This window comes from Equus quagga, unplaced genomic scaffold (genome assembly GCF_021613505.1).
Source record: "Equus quagga isolate Etosha38 unplaced genomic scaffold, UCLA_HA_Equagga_1.0 208643_RagTag, whole genome shotgun sequence".
In the NCBI taxonomy this organism is placed as follows: domain Eukaryota; kingdom Metazoa; phylum Chordata; class Mammalia; order Perissodactyla; family Equidae; genus Equus; species Equus quagga.
In genome coordinates, this window is record NW_025799062.1 from 336 (window position 1) to 15,382 (window position 15,047).

At 45.9% G+C, this 15,047-nt stretch overlaps 1 protein-coding gene across 2 annotated transcripts; it reads left to right on the top strand.

Annotated features, from left to right (window-relative positions):
* The first annotated feature begins 361 nt into the window (after window positions 1-361).
* LOC124233651 (zinc finger protein 449-like) lies at window positions 362-10,018 on the top strand. Of its 2 annotated transcripts, XM_046650785.1 has the most exons (4): window positions 362-771; window positions 2,408-2,612; window positions 8,603-8,719; window positions 8,976-10,018. In XM_046650785.1, exons 1-4 carry the CDS (start codon window positions 418-420, stop codon window positions 9,689-9,691), a joined length of 1,392 nt encoding a protein of 463 aa, XP_046506741.1. In that variant the 5' UTR covers window positions 362-417; the 3' UTR covers window positions 9,692-10,018. The 2 variants fall into 2 exon arrangements, with proteins under 2 accessions (XP_046506741.1, XP_046506742.1); XM_046650786.1 differs by lacking the exon at window positions 8,603-8,719.
* The last annotated feature ends 5,029 nt before the right edge of the window (window positions 10,019-15,047 follow it).

The window sequence follows — 15,047 nt, forward strand, 5'->3', positions numbered from 1 at the left end:
GAACCCTCTGCCCTGCGGGCTGTCGAGCGCTGGAAACGTGCGTAGGAGCGGAATTTTTATTTTAACCAGGTCCACGTGGGTCTAGTGGCTACCATATTGGACAGCGCAGTGCTAGAGGGTCCCTGGATGGGCTTGGACATTTTCTGAATCTTTTGGTTTTTCCAGGAAGGGCGTCCATGGCTTTTGTCAGACTCTCAAACCCACAACCAACTTGACAATCTGCAGCTTTAGGGCTTTGGTGAAAAGTGAGCAATTGAGAGAGCTAAGTATGCCCTGTGGTAACCACTGTTGCCTCTCCTCTCTCCTTTTGCCCTGTCCTCTGCTGTAGGTGGCTCCCTGCCCCACAATTACACAAAGAAACCAGTTGCAATCTGAGACTTCAGGCTCGGGATAAGGTGTACACTGCTGGAAGGGGCGATGGCGGTGGCCCTGGGGTGTGCCATCCAGGCCTCCCTGAATCAGGGCTCGGTGTTTCAAGAGTATGATACTGACTGTGAAGTCTTCCGCCAGCGCTTCCGGCAGTTCCAGTACAAAGAAGCAGCCGGGCCCTACGAAGCTTTCAACAAACTCTGGGAGCTCTGCTGTCAGTGGCTGAAGCCAAAGATGCGTTCGAAGGAGCAAATCCTGGAGCTGCTAGTGTTGGAGCAATTCCTAACCATTCTGCCCATGGAGATAGAGACCTGGGTGAGGCCATTCGGCCTGCAAAATAAAGAAATCATTTTGGCACTGGTAGAATTCTTACAGACAGAACCTGAGATACAAGAGGAGCAGGTAAGAAAAGAGTTTGGGATCTTGGTAGTTAGACCAAAAGACACAGCAGAGGCTGCTGGGCCTAGATCTGTGTTTGTCTGTGTCATTCTTCAGCCCCAAGGTTTCTCCACAGCCTTTTCATTTTTCTCTTCTGCTGGAATCAGCATATATGGGTCAGTGGTTCTCAACGTTTTCAGACTCAGCCCCCTTCTCTAACAAATGTTGTGTCATGTCCCCTTACATATGCTTCATGAAATCAAAGATAACAGAGCCTGCCGACATTCATCCATCAAAACACCGACATTATCCTCCAGGGTCTGAAAGCCAGATCTGGCCACAGCCCAATTTTCTATACCCCGTGAGCTAGTAATGTTTTTTTTTTTTTTTTTTTTTGCCTGTTGAGGGTTGTTTAAAGAAAAGAGGAAGAAGGAAAATAAAGGACTAAGGTGGCTCACCAAGCCTTAAAAATTCTCTGTCTTCCTCTTATAAAAAAGTTTGCCAACCCTGAGTCAAGTAGAGTCTAGAAGGAATATAAGGAGAAGGCAGGTGGTTTATTATAAACTAGTAAGCATTTCAGCGTGCACGTGTTTGGGCTGGACCGCAGCAGCGAACCTCGCGAGCTGTCAGATGCTCCCTCTATGCGCACGCGCGCTGTGAGGCCCACGGCCCGAAGTTCAGACGGACGCAGCTCCAAACTCTGAGCGGTGTGGCTGCTGGTCATGGGATTTTCCCAAGTGGCAAACAAGTCTTGGTAAATCTGGACAGTAGGTAGAATAGTCTCTCTTTGATTTCCAAAGTAGTGCTTTCCTAGAAAATTCAAGTCATGCTAAATTATGCAAAATTATTTTGTTTTTATATGACGGCCAGGGTGAAGTTCTTGACAGGTTCTTTTACCCACGTGACTGTTTGAGGGGGACATTCCAAAATTGGTAGGGACCTGGAACAACTCTGCGCTGTGAAATACGTAGACTCCCATATCTGCCCGCTAGACTCTGATAGCCACCGGCTGCCATCGTAGCCAAAGCGCCCCACGGGGACAGTGGCTCTGTCCTCTGTTCAGAAGCACCGAGTGAATCCTGTTTGGGGCTGGGCCCAGGGCAGATCTTTGGGAGAAGGGAGGTTGGGCATTAGGCGCTCTGCCGTCTCGTGTGCTGGTGGGGCTCTGCCATTAGCCTGTCTGAACAGGACTCTTCCAAAGGTCCCTGCCCCCTCGGATGGAATGAATTTGTGGTTTCCCTTCCTTTCTCTGTCTTCTTGTTTGGCTTACGATATAAGATTTCCTCTCCGTATGGTCTAGTCTTGCACTGCCCAGCACAGTAGCCACCAGCGAAGTGTGGCTCATGAGCAATGAAATGTGGCCCATCCAAATTGGATATGGTGTAAGTATAAAACGCACGCCATGTTCAGAAGACTTCGAATGAAAAATAAAGTGTGTGAAATATGTCATTAATGATTGTTTAAATCGATTACATTCTGAAATTATGATATATTAGATATGTTGGGCTAAACAATGCATATTATGAAGATTGACTTCACTTGTTGCTTTTTTTTCTATATGGCCACTGGAAAATTTACAATGACATGGGTAGCTCACATTATATTGCTGCTGGGCAGTGCTGTCTAGACTCCAGAGTGATCGGTTCTGGCATTTCCCCAGATCGACGGGCAGGAAATGCTGTTGGAAGAACTGGCACCAGTGGAGATGGAACACATGCCACCAGACATCCACCTGGAGTCACCCCCCCTCCAAGTCTTGGGACCTGGCCCCGAGGCCCCAGTGGCAGAGGCGTGGATGCCACAGGTGGGGCCACAGGAGCTGGGCTTCGGTGCTGCTGGGGCGTGCCAGCCCTTTCTGGACCCTGGTAAGGCAAGGGCTTTCTTTTCTCTCTCTGCTCTCTGTTTTGAGAGCTCAAGAGTTCTCCAGGGTTGGGGTTGGGTTAGAAACACCAATTCCCTGATGGAAACAGACCAGTCCGACAGAGAGTAGTAGGAGGAGGGAGTGTCTCTCTGGGAATGGCTGGAATAAGGCACGTTAGATAGAACGGGATTAAAACCCCCCTAAGCTAATGACTCTGCTCTGGAGACTTCTGACCAAGACTGTGACACAGGAAAACTATGCGGTTTGGACACTCTGGATAAGGGCTGATCTCCCCAGCCAGCAGATTTAATCAATGGGATCTGTGATGTTGTGAGTCCCAAGGGCCTTAGTTGCTTTTATGGCATAAGAGCCACATTCGAACTTGATAGTTTATTAATATCCTCACTTAGGGTCCTTTAAGAGGATTTAATTACCACAGTATAAAGGAAATACCTATCTCCTTTCATCCAAACCTAGAACAGTGTTTCTCCAGGTGTAGTCAGCAGACTGCCCATGTCAGGATCACCTGGGTGCGTTTTTAACAAGCTACATACTGAAGTTTGGCCCAAGGGTGGCCAGATCCTTTCTTCTAACTCCCCCAGCCATAGCTTCGACATGTTGGCAGTTTCAAGACACTGTGAAATACTGAGAAAACAAAAGAGACATAAAAAATAACATATAGAGAACAATCCACGTTACAAGCTGTAGATGCCTGGTTGATCTGTAACTAGCTCAGTGCCAGGGCTTAACAACCATGTCCTTCTCCACATCTTCACATTCATTCATTCAACCAATATACATGAGCACCTATTAAGAGCCAGGCACTGCGCCAGACCCTGGGGATTGGGCAGGACGCAAGGCAGCAGATCAGTCCCAGGCATCCTGGACCTTCAACTCCTGTGGACCATTCAGATCTGTAAATGGGACTGTAGGTCCTCCAGGCGAGATGTGAAGAGGACTGTAAAACGACGTGTTGGAGGGAGTAGGATGCTATGGGAGCCCCTAGGAGGGCCACCTAACCAGCTTTTGGCAGAGAGGGAGGACGTCCTGAGAGGGGAAGGGGGATCTGCACTGGAACCGCTAGGATGAATTGGAGTAAGCCTGCTGAGTGCTGGGAGTGGGGAGGGGAGAAGGCTCTGGGCGGAATGGACAGCCTGCGCAAGGCTGAGTGAGGTAGAGAGCTCTGCATATATGAAGAGCTCCTGCTGCAGTGGGAGGGGCGCAGAGGAGGAGCGGAGGAGCCAGAATGGCACCAAAGAGCCTGGAGAAAGAAGCAGAGGCTGGGTCCTGAAGAACTTTGTCAGCCTTGCTGAGCACTTATGCTGTCTTATCAGGGTCCACGGGAGGTCCCTGAGTAGGGGAGGGATAGACACCGAGCTGCATTTTACCTAGCCACTCTGACTACAATAGGAATGGGTAGGACTGGAAGCAGGGGCACCATTTGGGAGGTTGTGCAGTCAGCAGGTGAGGAAGGATGATTTTCTAAACAAGGGTAGTTTGGTGACAATAGAGTGAAAAAAAGGGACCTATTCAAAAGGTATTTGCCTGTGTAAAATATAAGACTTGGTGATGGATTGGGCATTGGGTGATGAAGAAGAAAGTGATAAAAATGGCATTCAGGTTTCTGGCCATTAGAGCTGTGTAGATGGCAATATCTTTCACTGACAGAGATGACACAAAAAGAGGATCCGACTTGGTGGGTCAAAGTGAGTCTGGATTTGAACATGAGGAATTTGAGATGCTTATGAGTCTTCAGGTGGAAATGGCCAGTGTGGAATCGGAGCTCAGGAGAGATCAAGGTTTGAAATGGAGATGTGCAAGTCAGAGGCTTAGAGAAGGTCATGGAGGTCTTGAGGGTGGTCAAGGTCTTTCTGGGATTGTATAGAATGGGAAAGCACAAGGTCCTGTGGGCAGACCCTGGGGGATATCATGTCAGAAAAGATCATTCTATGTGAATTCAAAGATTTTCAATCTTTCAGGTACCTTGCCTGGGTTCCTTGCATTCCAGTGTTCTCTGTAGCCAGATGAGAATGGATACCCTAGACACTTTGATACGTTTGATCTTGAAGCCAATAGATATTCTAGGTCTGTTGCTTACCTATGGCTTTTTTTTTTTTTTCATTTCTGCTGGTTTCCATTCTGAGCGCCATCTCTTTTCTAGGCATCTGGCCGACTTTGGGGAACGGCACAGGTGAGACTTCACTTCTTGGAGAGAATGGCTTGGTCCCTTCCAGACCAACAGTAGGACCATATGTTATCTATGCAATGCCACCACCCCATAGAATTCAACTCATAATGGTCTAGTGTCAGTGTTTGGCGATGAATTTGTCCCCCTCTCTGCATTTAATCAATTTGTCCAGGTACCATATTCTGTAGCTTACTCTGGCAAGTGCTGGGCATGTAAAAGACATGAACTCTGTCTCGTGTTTAATAGAGATGACAAAGAGGGAAAACCCACAAGTACACATGGTATATCTACATGGGTCAAAGCGGAACTGTATACAATAATGTCATTTATAAACCAATCTTTACCACACCTGCATCTCTGAGTGTTAACAAGTTTTTTAAAATCTGTATTTTTCTGTGTATGCCTGCAACAAGTGGCAGAACCGAGCCAGTCATATTAATTCTAAATCTTCTGCATATGCATTCCCATTCCCCGTTTTCCTCTGCTCCACTTGGCAGCAGTGGCAGGTACAAAGATCACATGCGATGCTGAGCAGCACTGTTGCTCTTGATCGTAATACTTTACTCTGTAAAGCACAGGAAAGTCCAGCGGATTTAACGAGGGAGAGAGAGAATGAATTAAGCTAGCAAAATATTCCAATTAGGACGAGAGGAAAGTGCCCCTTTCTGATCACTGTTTAAAGTGATATAATATGCTTTGTCCTACTGACTGGGCGGTCCCATGCCTGGTCACCAAAACCCCATCCTCCTTACCACTTGTAGAGGGTCTGAGGGATCTGGGGGCTGATCAAGAGAAAAGATATGACCAGGAGGTGGCAGTAGCACGCACAAGCTTTGCTGGGCAACTCGTTGTCAGGTTTGCTTGTAGGGGACTCCCCAGGGAGTGAAGGCTCAGAGGGCTTTACCTGTCTAGGTGGTGTCGCAGCCCAGTAGCATGCCAGGGAGGCTATGGGTCAGAGAATTCCAAAGGGCAGCAGTGGTTGGGGGACATATAACCACAAGGCTCCATCTTTTCAATGGCTAGCAGGTGTGGGGTGCAGTTTTCTGGGATTTGCAAAGCAGGTGGGCTCTAAATGGATAAAAAGCTGCTTCTGGGGGCTAATTTTTAAATAATGGGATGTGTGAAAATTGAGTTTGGCACTGGCTGGCTTCTGAGCTAGGAAGTCTCGCCTGCAATGAAGAAATGAACAACCTACGGGCCAAAACAAAGAGGGCTTGTTCATACGCTTAGGCTCATTTCTAGAACAACCTCTCTGGTGGTTGCTGTGGCAACAGACTGGCTGTTGTTGAGGGTACAGAGAAGAGTCCTGCCAACAGAGGCAGGCCTAGAGGCATGACTTCTGGCTGCCATTCAGCGTTGACCAAAACCCTGGAGCCAAGCTATAAAACACACAGCGAGCATCCTTCTATGAGCATGCGTGAGCAGGACACATTTCTAGAACAGGAATGATTGGTTAGTGGGCTTGTGCATTAAAAACTTTAATAGCTATGGTCCACTGTCCTCCAAAATTATTGTACCAGTTTACCCTCCCACCACAGCTTATGAAAGTGATCATTTCTTCTCCCCTTCACTCACCCTGGGTACCTTAAATGGCTTACGCTTTGACTTGTGATGAGCGCCATGGCTGTTTTCCCCATGTTTGCAGACAGAAGGAGGGCTGCTATCTGGGAAGACCTTTTTCATAAGCGTCAAGTTCATTCAGCATTGATGAAGCTGTTTTCTGGAATGTGTAAGAGTAGAGATGGGAACTGAGGTCAGGAGGGTGGGAGATGGGGCAAAGGGGAATGGTTAGAGGCCTTAGCTGACATGGGCTGTGAGCATAGGTTGGGGAATGCCAACTGGTCATAGTGCTAGGAGCAGGGCTTTGAGAGACCAGGAACAGAGGCCAAGGGCACTAAGGCACAAGGATCTGAGAGTGACACAGGACAACGGGGTGGGTGGGGGTGGTAGATGGGAAGTGTGTGACGTTAACATCCAGGAGGAAGCTCAAGTTTGGGCCAGCCTCTTTGAAAGTGGGCACCAAGGGGCACTATGCCAGGCTGGGGAACTGAGGTGGAAGTTCTCAGGCCTTTGATTGGGTGCTGCACAGAAAGGAGCCGCTGGACTGATGGCAAGTCCATGAGACACAGCTGCCTAGTAGTGATACTCCTGGCCTTTGTTCTTGTGGGTACCGGATTTTGCCTCCAGGGCCGCTCTCAGTCCTTGACTACTCATGTCTTTAGCTCTCTTCCCCCCAAGGAGCAGGTGTCTGGGGTGGTTTCAAAGTGACCCCAAGGAAATCTACAGCCTTCAGAGTTTCCAGTCTACAATCTACATACAGGATGGGAACCGCCATATGAACACTTCCTGCCGTTCTGGACTGTTTTCCATGTCTCTCTTGTGGGGATGTCCTGGGCCTTCTGGATTCTTCCTCCCTAAGGCCGTGCCACTCCCCATCCCCCACCCTTCAGTTGGCTCCACTTGAACTTGATAGCAGCTTTTCTTGGATCCAGGACCTCCAGTTTATTTGACTTTGGTCTCATTACCCTCTCATCCCAACCTTAGCTTTGAAACCCAAGCATAAACAAAATGGGAATTTAAACAGCTTTTTATTTTAAATTCTGTTTGTCTGAAAATATATGGCCTTTTATCCATCAAAATAAGAAACAAGGTATTTTAGTCAATTTCCTGTGCCTTGATATAATTTTCTGAAATGTAAATTTTCCTTCGAATTAACATTAGCCAAACTAACTTGCTAATGTCATGTTACTTAATGCTAATATTTAAACATCATCCTGCATTTCTATCTCAAATGAGCCACTTCCAACCCACGTTTTCCGGCAGACCCATCAACTTGGCCAGAGCTGAGGAAGGGACAGGGAAAGAGGATGTAAATTACACGGGGTCTTACTGAGGAGAGGGGTGGTAGGACACAGGGCGACAGGGAGTGTGGAAACTTCTCCTGGTTGTCCTTAGACTGGCCTTGAGAAGCACTGCTGGATGGCTGGTTGGGTTAATTTTGAGAGAATCCACTTCCAGCCTTCAGCTGAAACAGACATCTAGAGTTTGTTTTTTCTCAAGTTATTTTTGCTTGTTGCCAACCTAATTCCGTTACCATTCTAATTTGAATATGTCCAACTGAAATTATTCCAGTAAGCAGTTTCCTATTTCCCCCGGGCCTCTCTCTTTCTTCACCTGGTGGTCAGTAAGAGGGTGTTTCTCAGTTTTCATGTGCCGGCACTTTAGGAAGATCGACTTCATGTTCTGGCTCTCACCTAAATAATTCCATTCTCAAGACCGATGTGGAACTCCTTCAGGGCATCGACTTCACCCCAGAATCGATGCACTCTCCTTCCATAGATTGGAAGAGAATAGCTTTGAACTGAGCACACTGGGATCCTGCCCTGCCCTCATTTGGTTTTGTTCTGATCCTGAAAACCAAACCAAATCAAACCAAAACAAACCACTTGTCAGAGGCTCCTGGTGAGGCAGTCCTAACCGAGAAGGAAGTAGGTAGGTACAGAGAGGCCATGTGTCCAGAAAAGTCACCTGGGGGGCCGTCTGAGTGGCATAGTGGTTAAGTTCGCGCACTCTGCTTCGGCCACCTGGGCTTTGCTGGTTCGGATCCCGGGCACGGACGCGGACCTACACCACTTGTCAAGCCACACTGTGGCAGACATCCCACATATTAAATAGAGGAGTGTGGGCATGGATGTTAGCTCAGGGCCAATCTTCCTCAAGAAATAAAAAAAAATGCCGCCTGAACTCTGGAGAAGGAAACCTGTGAAGACTCAAACTGTCCTTCACCCCATCTCTCCTATGGCCAGAACACCCACGATCAAAGGCTGAGCAGAGGTCCCCAGAAGAGCAGGGACAAGAGCCATGGGTGAAGACAATACAGGATCCCAAGGAAGTGAAGCAACAGTTACTTGACCCCGAGATAGGTAGGTGAGAGTTCAGCGGATGCTCGGGAAGAAAGAAAAGAAAAATTCACCTCGATCCCAGGGTAAAGAGGTTTCGGATGCCCCTTGGGAGTTTCTGTCTTCCGGCTAGCTGTTGAGTTTAGCTCTTTTTAGTCCCTTTTGTCTCCATTCAGTGACATCTGCAATTTCTGGTCCTTCTCTCAAGTTTGCTGTTGGGAGAGAAAATATGTCAAGCAGAAACAGCTGGAGAGTGTGTGTCCATTTTCTGTTTCTTTAGATGGAAATGCACTGCTTGGTCCCAGTTTACCCGAATACTCTGAACAGCTAGAAAATCACTTGGGAAACCCTGAAGAGCATCTACCCAGAGACTGCACACTGCCTGTCCCTGAGCAGAAGCCCGCTCTAGGAGGGACAGCTGAGAGCGCCAACCAGGGAGACCCTCTCAGCCCCGGAGCCCAGGAGCCAAACCGTCCCGGAGAGAAACCACACCGATGCACGCACTGTGGGAAACGTTTTGCTAACAAGAAGCTCCTTAATGGGCACCTGAAAATTCATTTGGGAGAGCTCCCTCACAAGTGCCTCGAATGCGGCAAAGGATTCCTTCGTAGGTCAGACCTCTCCAGGCATCAGCGAATCCACACGGGGGAGACACCCTATGAATGTCCCGTGTGTAACAAGCGATTCACCCAGGGCTCACACCTTAAATTGCACCAGAAAGCCTATTCTCAGCAAGAAACATACCGCTGCGCGGAGTGTAGGAAGAGTTTTTGTAATCGAACAAGTTTAATAAGACACCTGAAAGCCCACACAGGTGGAAAACCCCACAGGTGTCACAGTTGTGGGAAGAGTTTTAGTCGACAGACAGATCTTACTTTGCACCAGAGAACACACACTGAAGAGAGGCCGTTTATATGCGAGTATTGTGGGAAAAGCTATAGGCAGAGATCAAGCCTTGCTTTTCATTTAAGAATCCATGCAGAGCAGAGGCCGTAGAAGCGTAGTCATTGTCCTCCAAGCTTCATAAAGGATGCCGGCCTTCGGATGCACCAAGCCGCTCACTTCAGAGAAGAGGTCTCTGAGAGTTTGTTGAGGGAATCAGCTCTGACACAAATCAACACGAATTCCCAAAAGCCTCTGCCTACACTGGGCTGTCTGGGAAGAACATTTTGTTTGAGTTCATTCATTACAACAGCTGTATGTTTTACTGGTTTAAAACCCATCTTCCAAGGCCAGTAAATTCTAGAGTATTCACTGACTCTTGCCATCATTCTGGATTTCATTTTTTTTCTGTCTCTGCAAGCCTTATTTAATCATTACGATGGAAATATCTTTGTCCCAAGCCGACTGCAGCACAGGTGTAAGTAAGAAGCATATAAATGCTGGCATTCCCTTCAGATCTCGGGTCAGTATCCCAGTCAACAGGGTTGTGCCCAGATGACCTGTATCTATGCGATACTGTATTCCCAAGGAAATGGGTGTGCTTTTCCTGTTTCGTTCCCACTGACTAGTTGTTGGAGCACCATGCAGATGCTGCCCTAATGGGGACAAGGAGCACTTCCCTTGACCCCCGCTTACACCACGTGTCAGAATCACTGTCTCCTGTGCAGCCATTCCTATGCTTATACATCATTTGAGTGTTTAACACAGTCCATTTTTGAAATCTGGTGCATTTCAAAAAGATAGGGGCAAGGAAAGATGTCCAACTCATAAAGTACTATGAAGGGCAGAGAACAGTACCCACCACACAAGGACAAGCAAGAGTGAATGGAACATATTAACATGGAGGCCCTACCCAGAGTGAACTTCCATTAAATATGGTATTTTCTTTCTTTGTTCTTTGAAACGATGAAAGCATTGAAGACTTCGAACTTTGTCTAGCTTTGGTCACATTCCATGAATCTTATACAATGTTCTTATTTATGATTTTGCAATGGTTTGTTATTGAAGTTTTCATTTTATTTTTTCTCTGCCCCACAGTTGGACAATTTCGACATTTTCCTGTCATTTTTTGGTTATAATTCATTTTCATTAATAAATGAAGTTCATTCTATTTCTGCTTTGAAGTTCATTTAATTTTCCTTGAAGACTTATGTCCTAAGACCATAGAGAATAAAGGTTCCATTTGTAAGGTGCACAAATGTCTCTGGTAGTCTGGGGACTCAATGACTTTTGTGGCATTGGAAGTATCCCTGGTGCTCCTGAAGTGGCAGTGACACAGAGTAGGTTGACTTGCTCCCCATTCTGAATGGGGGCATCCGTGTACTCCCCATTCCCTTCTTAAGAGTTTTTTTGGACTCATGTTATGGATGTTATACAGCAATTGTGGGTAGGTGCCCCGCTGTCAAGGCTGGCAGTGAAAGCAGGAAGCCGAAGCGCCTAGGCGAGACCTAGTCTCCCCACACCCAGCTGAGAAAGCTCTCCCTTGAGATTCCGTAGTGGTCTGTACTCCTGAAAACAGAGAGAAGTTGCAATGGGCACTTTGAGGTTTCTGGAACAGGCCCTCTTGAATCAGCAGGGCTTGTTTCACAGCATGCTGAGGAGGTTGTCTAGGCCAAAATCAAGGTACCGTACGGGTGAATCAGCCCCCAAGTGGCTCGCCATCAGGTGGGGGAGGTGCAAATTACACTTTTCTCACTTGCACCTGCAGTTACCATGACATTCTGAAGAGAAACAGTCTTGGTCACCCCCAGGAAACTGTATGATCTTTCCTCTTGAAGCCCTCTCTCATTTCCAACCTTGTGATATGAGTTAAGTAATCACATAAATAACCAAAGCTCATCTTTAAGCCTGAGGCTCAGTTCTCTACTTCCTGCCCTGTAGTCTTCTGTGACACATGTGGAAGGGAATGGATTAAGAGCTCATCTCTCAGCTTGTCTTTAGCGTATATGCTGAGTTTACTCAGCTCCAATTCTCAGATGGTAACAACTGGGATTGGGGAGTTGGATTCCAATCCAGTTTTTGTTGTCAGACAGGACTTCTCAGAGGTCTAGCACAGGCCAGGTCCACACTGTTAAGGTGTTAAGGATCTTGAATAATAAACTATTACAAACATATTGATATATTTAAAAGATTTATCTTTCATTAGTGTCTTTAATACCCAACATAAGAATAGGAATGTATGAATTACTGGAGATGATGTCAAAAAACTAAATTGGAGGCCCTTTCAAGAAGGTCAGACCATACCAGTTGGTCCTGAGAGAGGCCTTTTTGGTCTAATTGGCATTGCATTTTATATTAATTCTTCCTTAGCCATCTCTTCCAACGAGGCTCCCTTCCTAAAAAGAAGAGAGTGTAGAAGGCAAGCAGTGAAGGACAGGAGGCCGCTCATCTTAGTCTGTGGTGGGGGGGGGAATACCTCCACTGCCACATCTCCTGAGACACCTCAGTTCTCCCTGGATGGGCTGGAGTTCCTTCTCTTAAGATATAACTCTCAGGGTATCCTTCGCATGCAAAAGAGTCCTCCCAACACACCAAGGTAAGAAGAAAGAGTGAAGGAAGTCTATGATTCTCATTACAAGTCTTCCCCTTTCAAGCTGAGAGCTGGTAATATTAGCTTGAGAGGTCTTTCAAATGTGTATGAAATAGATGATCTTGACAAGCCTCCACATCTTGGTTTATTTGTTGTAGCACTTTTAAAACACTGCTGCAGATGCCTTCCTATGGACCTATGGCAGGTAGAAAAACATGCCCTCCACAAAGATTTCCAAGCCCTAATCTCCAGAACCTGTTAATATGGTATATTACATCACAAAAGGGACTTTGTATGTGTTAAGGATCTTCATATGGCAAGATTTTGCTGGATTATCCAGGTTGGTCCAATATAATCATAACAGACCTTATAACAGTGAGGTGGGAGGATCAGAATGAGTAGTAGGAGATATGACGACAGATGCAAGAGGTTGGAGTAATGCCAGGAAGGGGCCATGAACCACACAATTCAGGGAAGCTGAAAATGGCAAAGAAATAGTTTCTCCCTCCAGTCTCCAACAAGAACTTGGCCCAGCAGGCATCTTGACTTTAGACCTCTGTCTTTCAGAATTGTATTATAATAAATTTGTGTTGTTTTAAGCTGCTAAATTTGTGGTCATTCGTTACAACAGCAATAGGAAACTCATACATTTAACATCAAGATGTGAGGTATATGTCCCCTGACCTCGAGACTTAGCAGGCTTGAGCCGGCTGCTAGTTGAGTACAGCAAAAGTGATGCTGTATGAATTCCGAGGTGAGGTCCTATAAGACCATGTGGCTTCCATTTTGTTCACTAGGGGAAAAGGGGAGAGATTCTGTGCCCCAGTGAAAGGGTCTGTGTCTATGTTAACCTGATGCCTGCTTTGTGTACGTGTGTGTTGGTGTTTCCTTTGGAGGTTGGTCCCTGTTGTGTTTACGTCCATATTTGTTCAAGGTTCCTTGTTTGACTTGTAAAATTCAACTCATCCTAGTTTTCAAACTATCAGTTTTCACTTATTTGTTTCTCTATGGGCACAATCTGCTTTTACAAATCACTTTCTAAATCCTGCGCACCCCAGTGAAACAAACATCTCAGTTACTGAGATTTTTACACTTTGACGATGTATAGGTTACGAACAAAAACACCAAAGGCCTCCTCTAATATTTAGCTGGCTAGAGTTTCTGTTTTACCATATTATTTACACTGTGAATAGAGTATTGGTCTAGCTTTCTTTTGTGACATAAAACATCTAAATGCTCATAGAAAAATATCAAAATAGAGAGAAGATGTGGAGCGAAAAGCAGAAACTCTCCTCTCCCCAGGTCTAAACTCTAGAGGCAGCCATGATATTTCTGTGTATCTTTCTCAATATTTCACCATCAAAATATTTTCAGGTATTGCAAAAATGGTTTCGTATCATATACTTTGTACTGCAAACTTGATTTCCTCCTTGAAGAATACATATGGGCATCATTGCACGTTAGCACACAGAAGCCAGCCACCTCATTTTCAGTGGCTGTAGTGCAGTCCATGGAATGAACTCGCCACAATTTGTTCAGACAGCCCCCTGCTGAGAGACGCTGAAGTTGATCCCAATTTATGACTCATTGACAAGAATGGCGGGCAGGTGACTATTCCAGGAGGATGGCAGGGATAAAAGAAAAGAAGGTGAACACAGTCTAGCTTCTTCACTGAATAAAGTAAACAGGGAAAAAGCATCTTGAAGGGCAGGATTTTTACAGATGTTTTGTTGAAACTGATAACACAGATCATCTAGCTGGGTATTTATGAACTATTTTCTGGAGGAGTGGGACCTGCAACACACTTGGATCAAATAAAATCTTTCTTGAAGGTTCAATATGTAAAAACAGTCGACAATAGGAGCTGCTCTGGCTGACGGGTGGACTAAGCCTAGAGCCACCACTACTAGCTTCCTCCAGATAGACTTTGAGTAATCCATGAACCCTGAGAAGAGAGAGATAGGAAGTTATTGGTATATGTGCTTTTTTATAAGCAAACTCACTATCCCTATGGCCTATAATTTTCATGCTATTTTAACAAGGAACACTAATACTCCAAAGTTTAAGAATCCATTCTCTAGGGGTCTAAGGGGCATGCTTTGGAAACCGATACTCTAGTTCAAATCTCTAACCCATTTATAAATTAGGAGGCTAATGGTGCTCATATTTGGGTTGAATGGCTTATTTCTTTTATAGCTCTTGTTGTGATTGGAAATTATTGTTTCCTTATGTGTAGTGTGTGAACCCCTTCCCCTACCCTATGTGTTAAGCTCCTTGGAGCAGGGATCTTGCCTAACATGTTCACTGTCCCACTCATTGAATGTACAACTGGCAATGTGAGGGATGCATAGGAGGCACTCAATACATATTTGAGGTAAACATGAATGAATAAAGGGAATTATCAAGAAATTGAAAGAGTTGGGGCTGACCAAGTGGCCTAGTGGTTAAGTTTGCACACTCCACTTCGGTGGCCTGGAGTTCACTGGTTTGGATCTCCGGTGCAGATTTAGCACTGCTTGTCAAGCCATGCTGAGGTGGCGTACCACATAGAAGAACTAGAAGGGCATACAACCAGGATATACAACTGTGTACTGGGGCTTTGGGGAGGAAAAAAAAAAAAGAGGAAGATTGGCAACAGATGTTAGCTCAGGGCCAATCTTCCTCATCAAAAAAAAATAAAAGAAAGTGAAAGAGCAACCCACAGAATGAGAGAATATATTTGCAAATCCCATATCTAACAAGAGTCTAGTATCCATGGCATCATTATTTGATGAGGCTGGATATTCCCTGGAAGACCCCATTTGCAAACCTGACTTTATTTGTCCTGACTTGGAGTTTACCCAGGGTGAAAAGCATTTCCTGGGGGCATTTGTCAAGAAA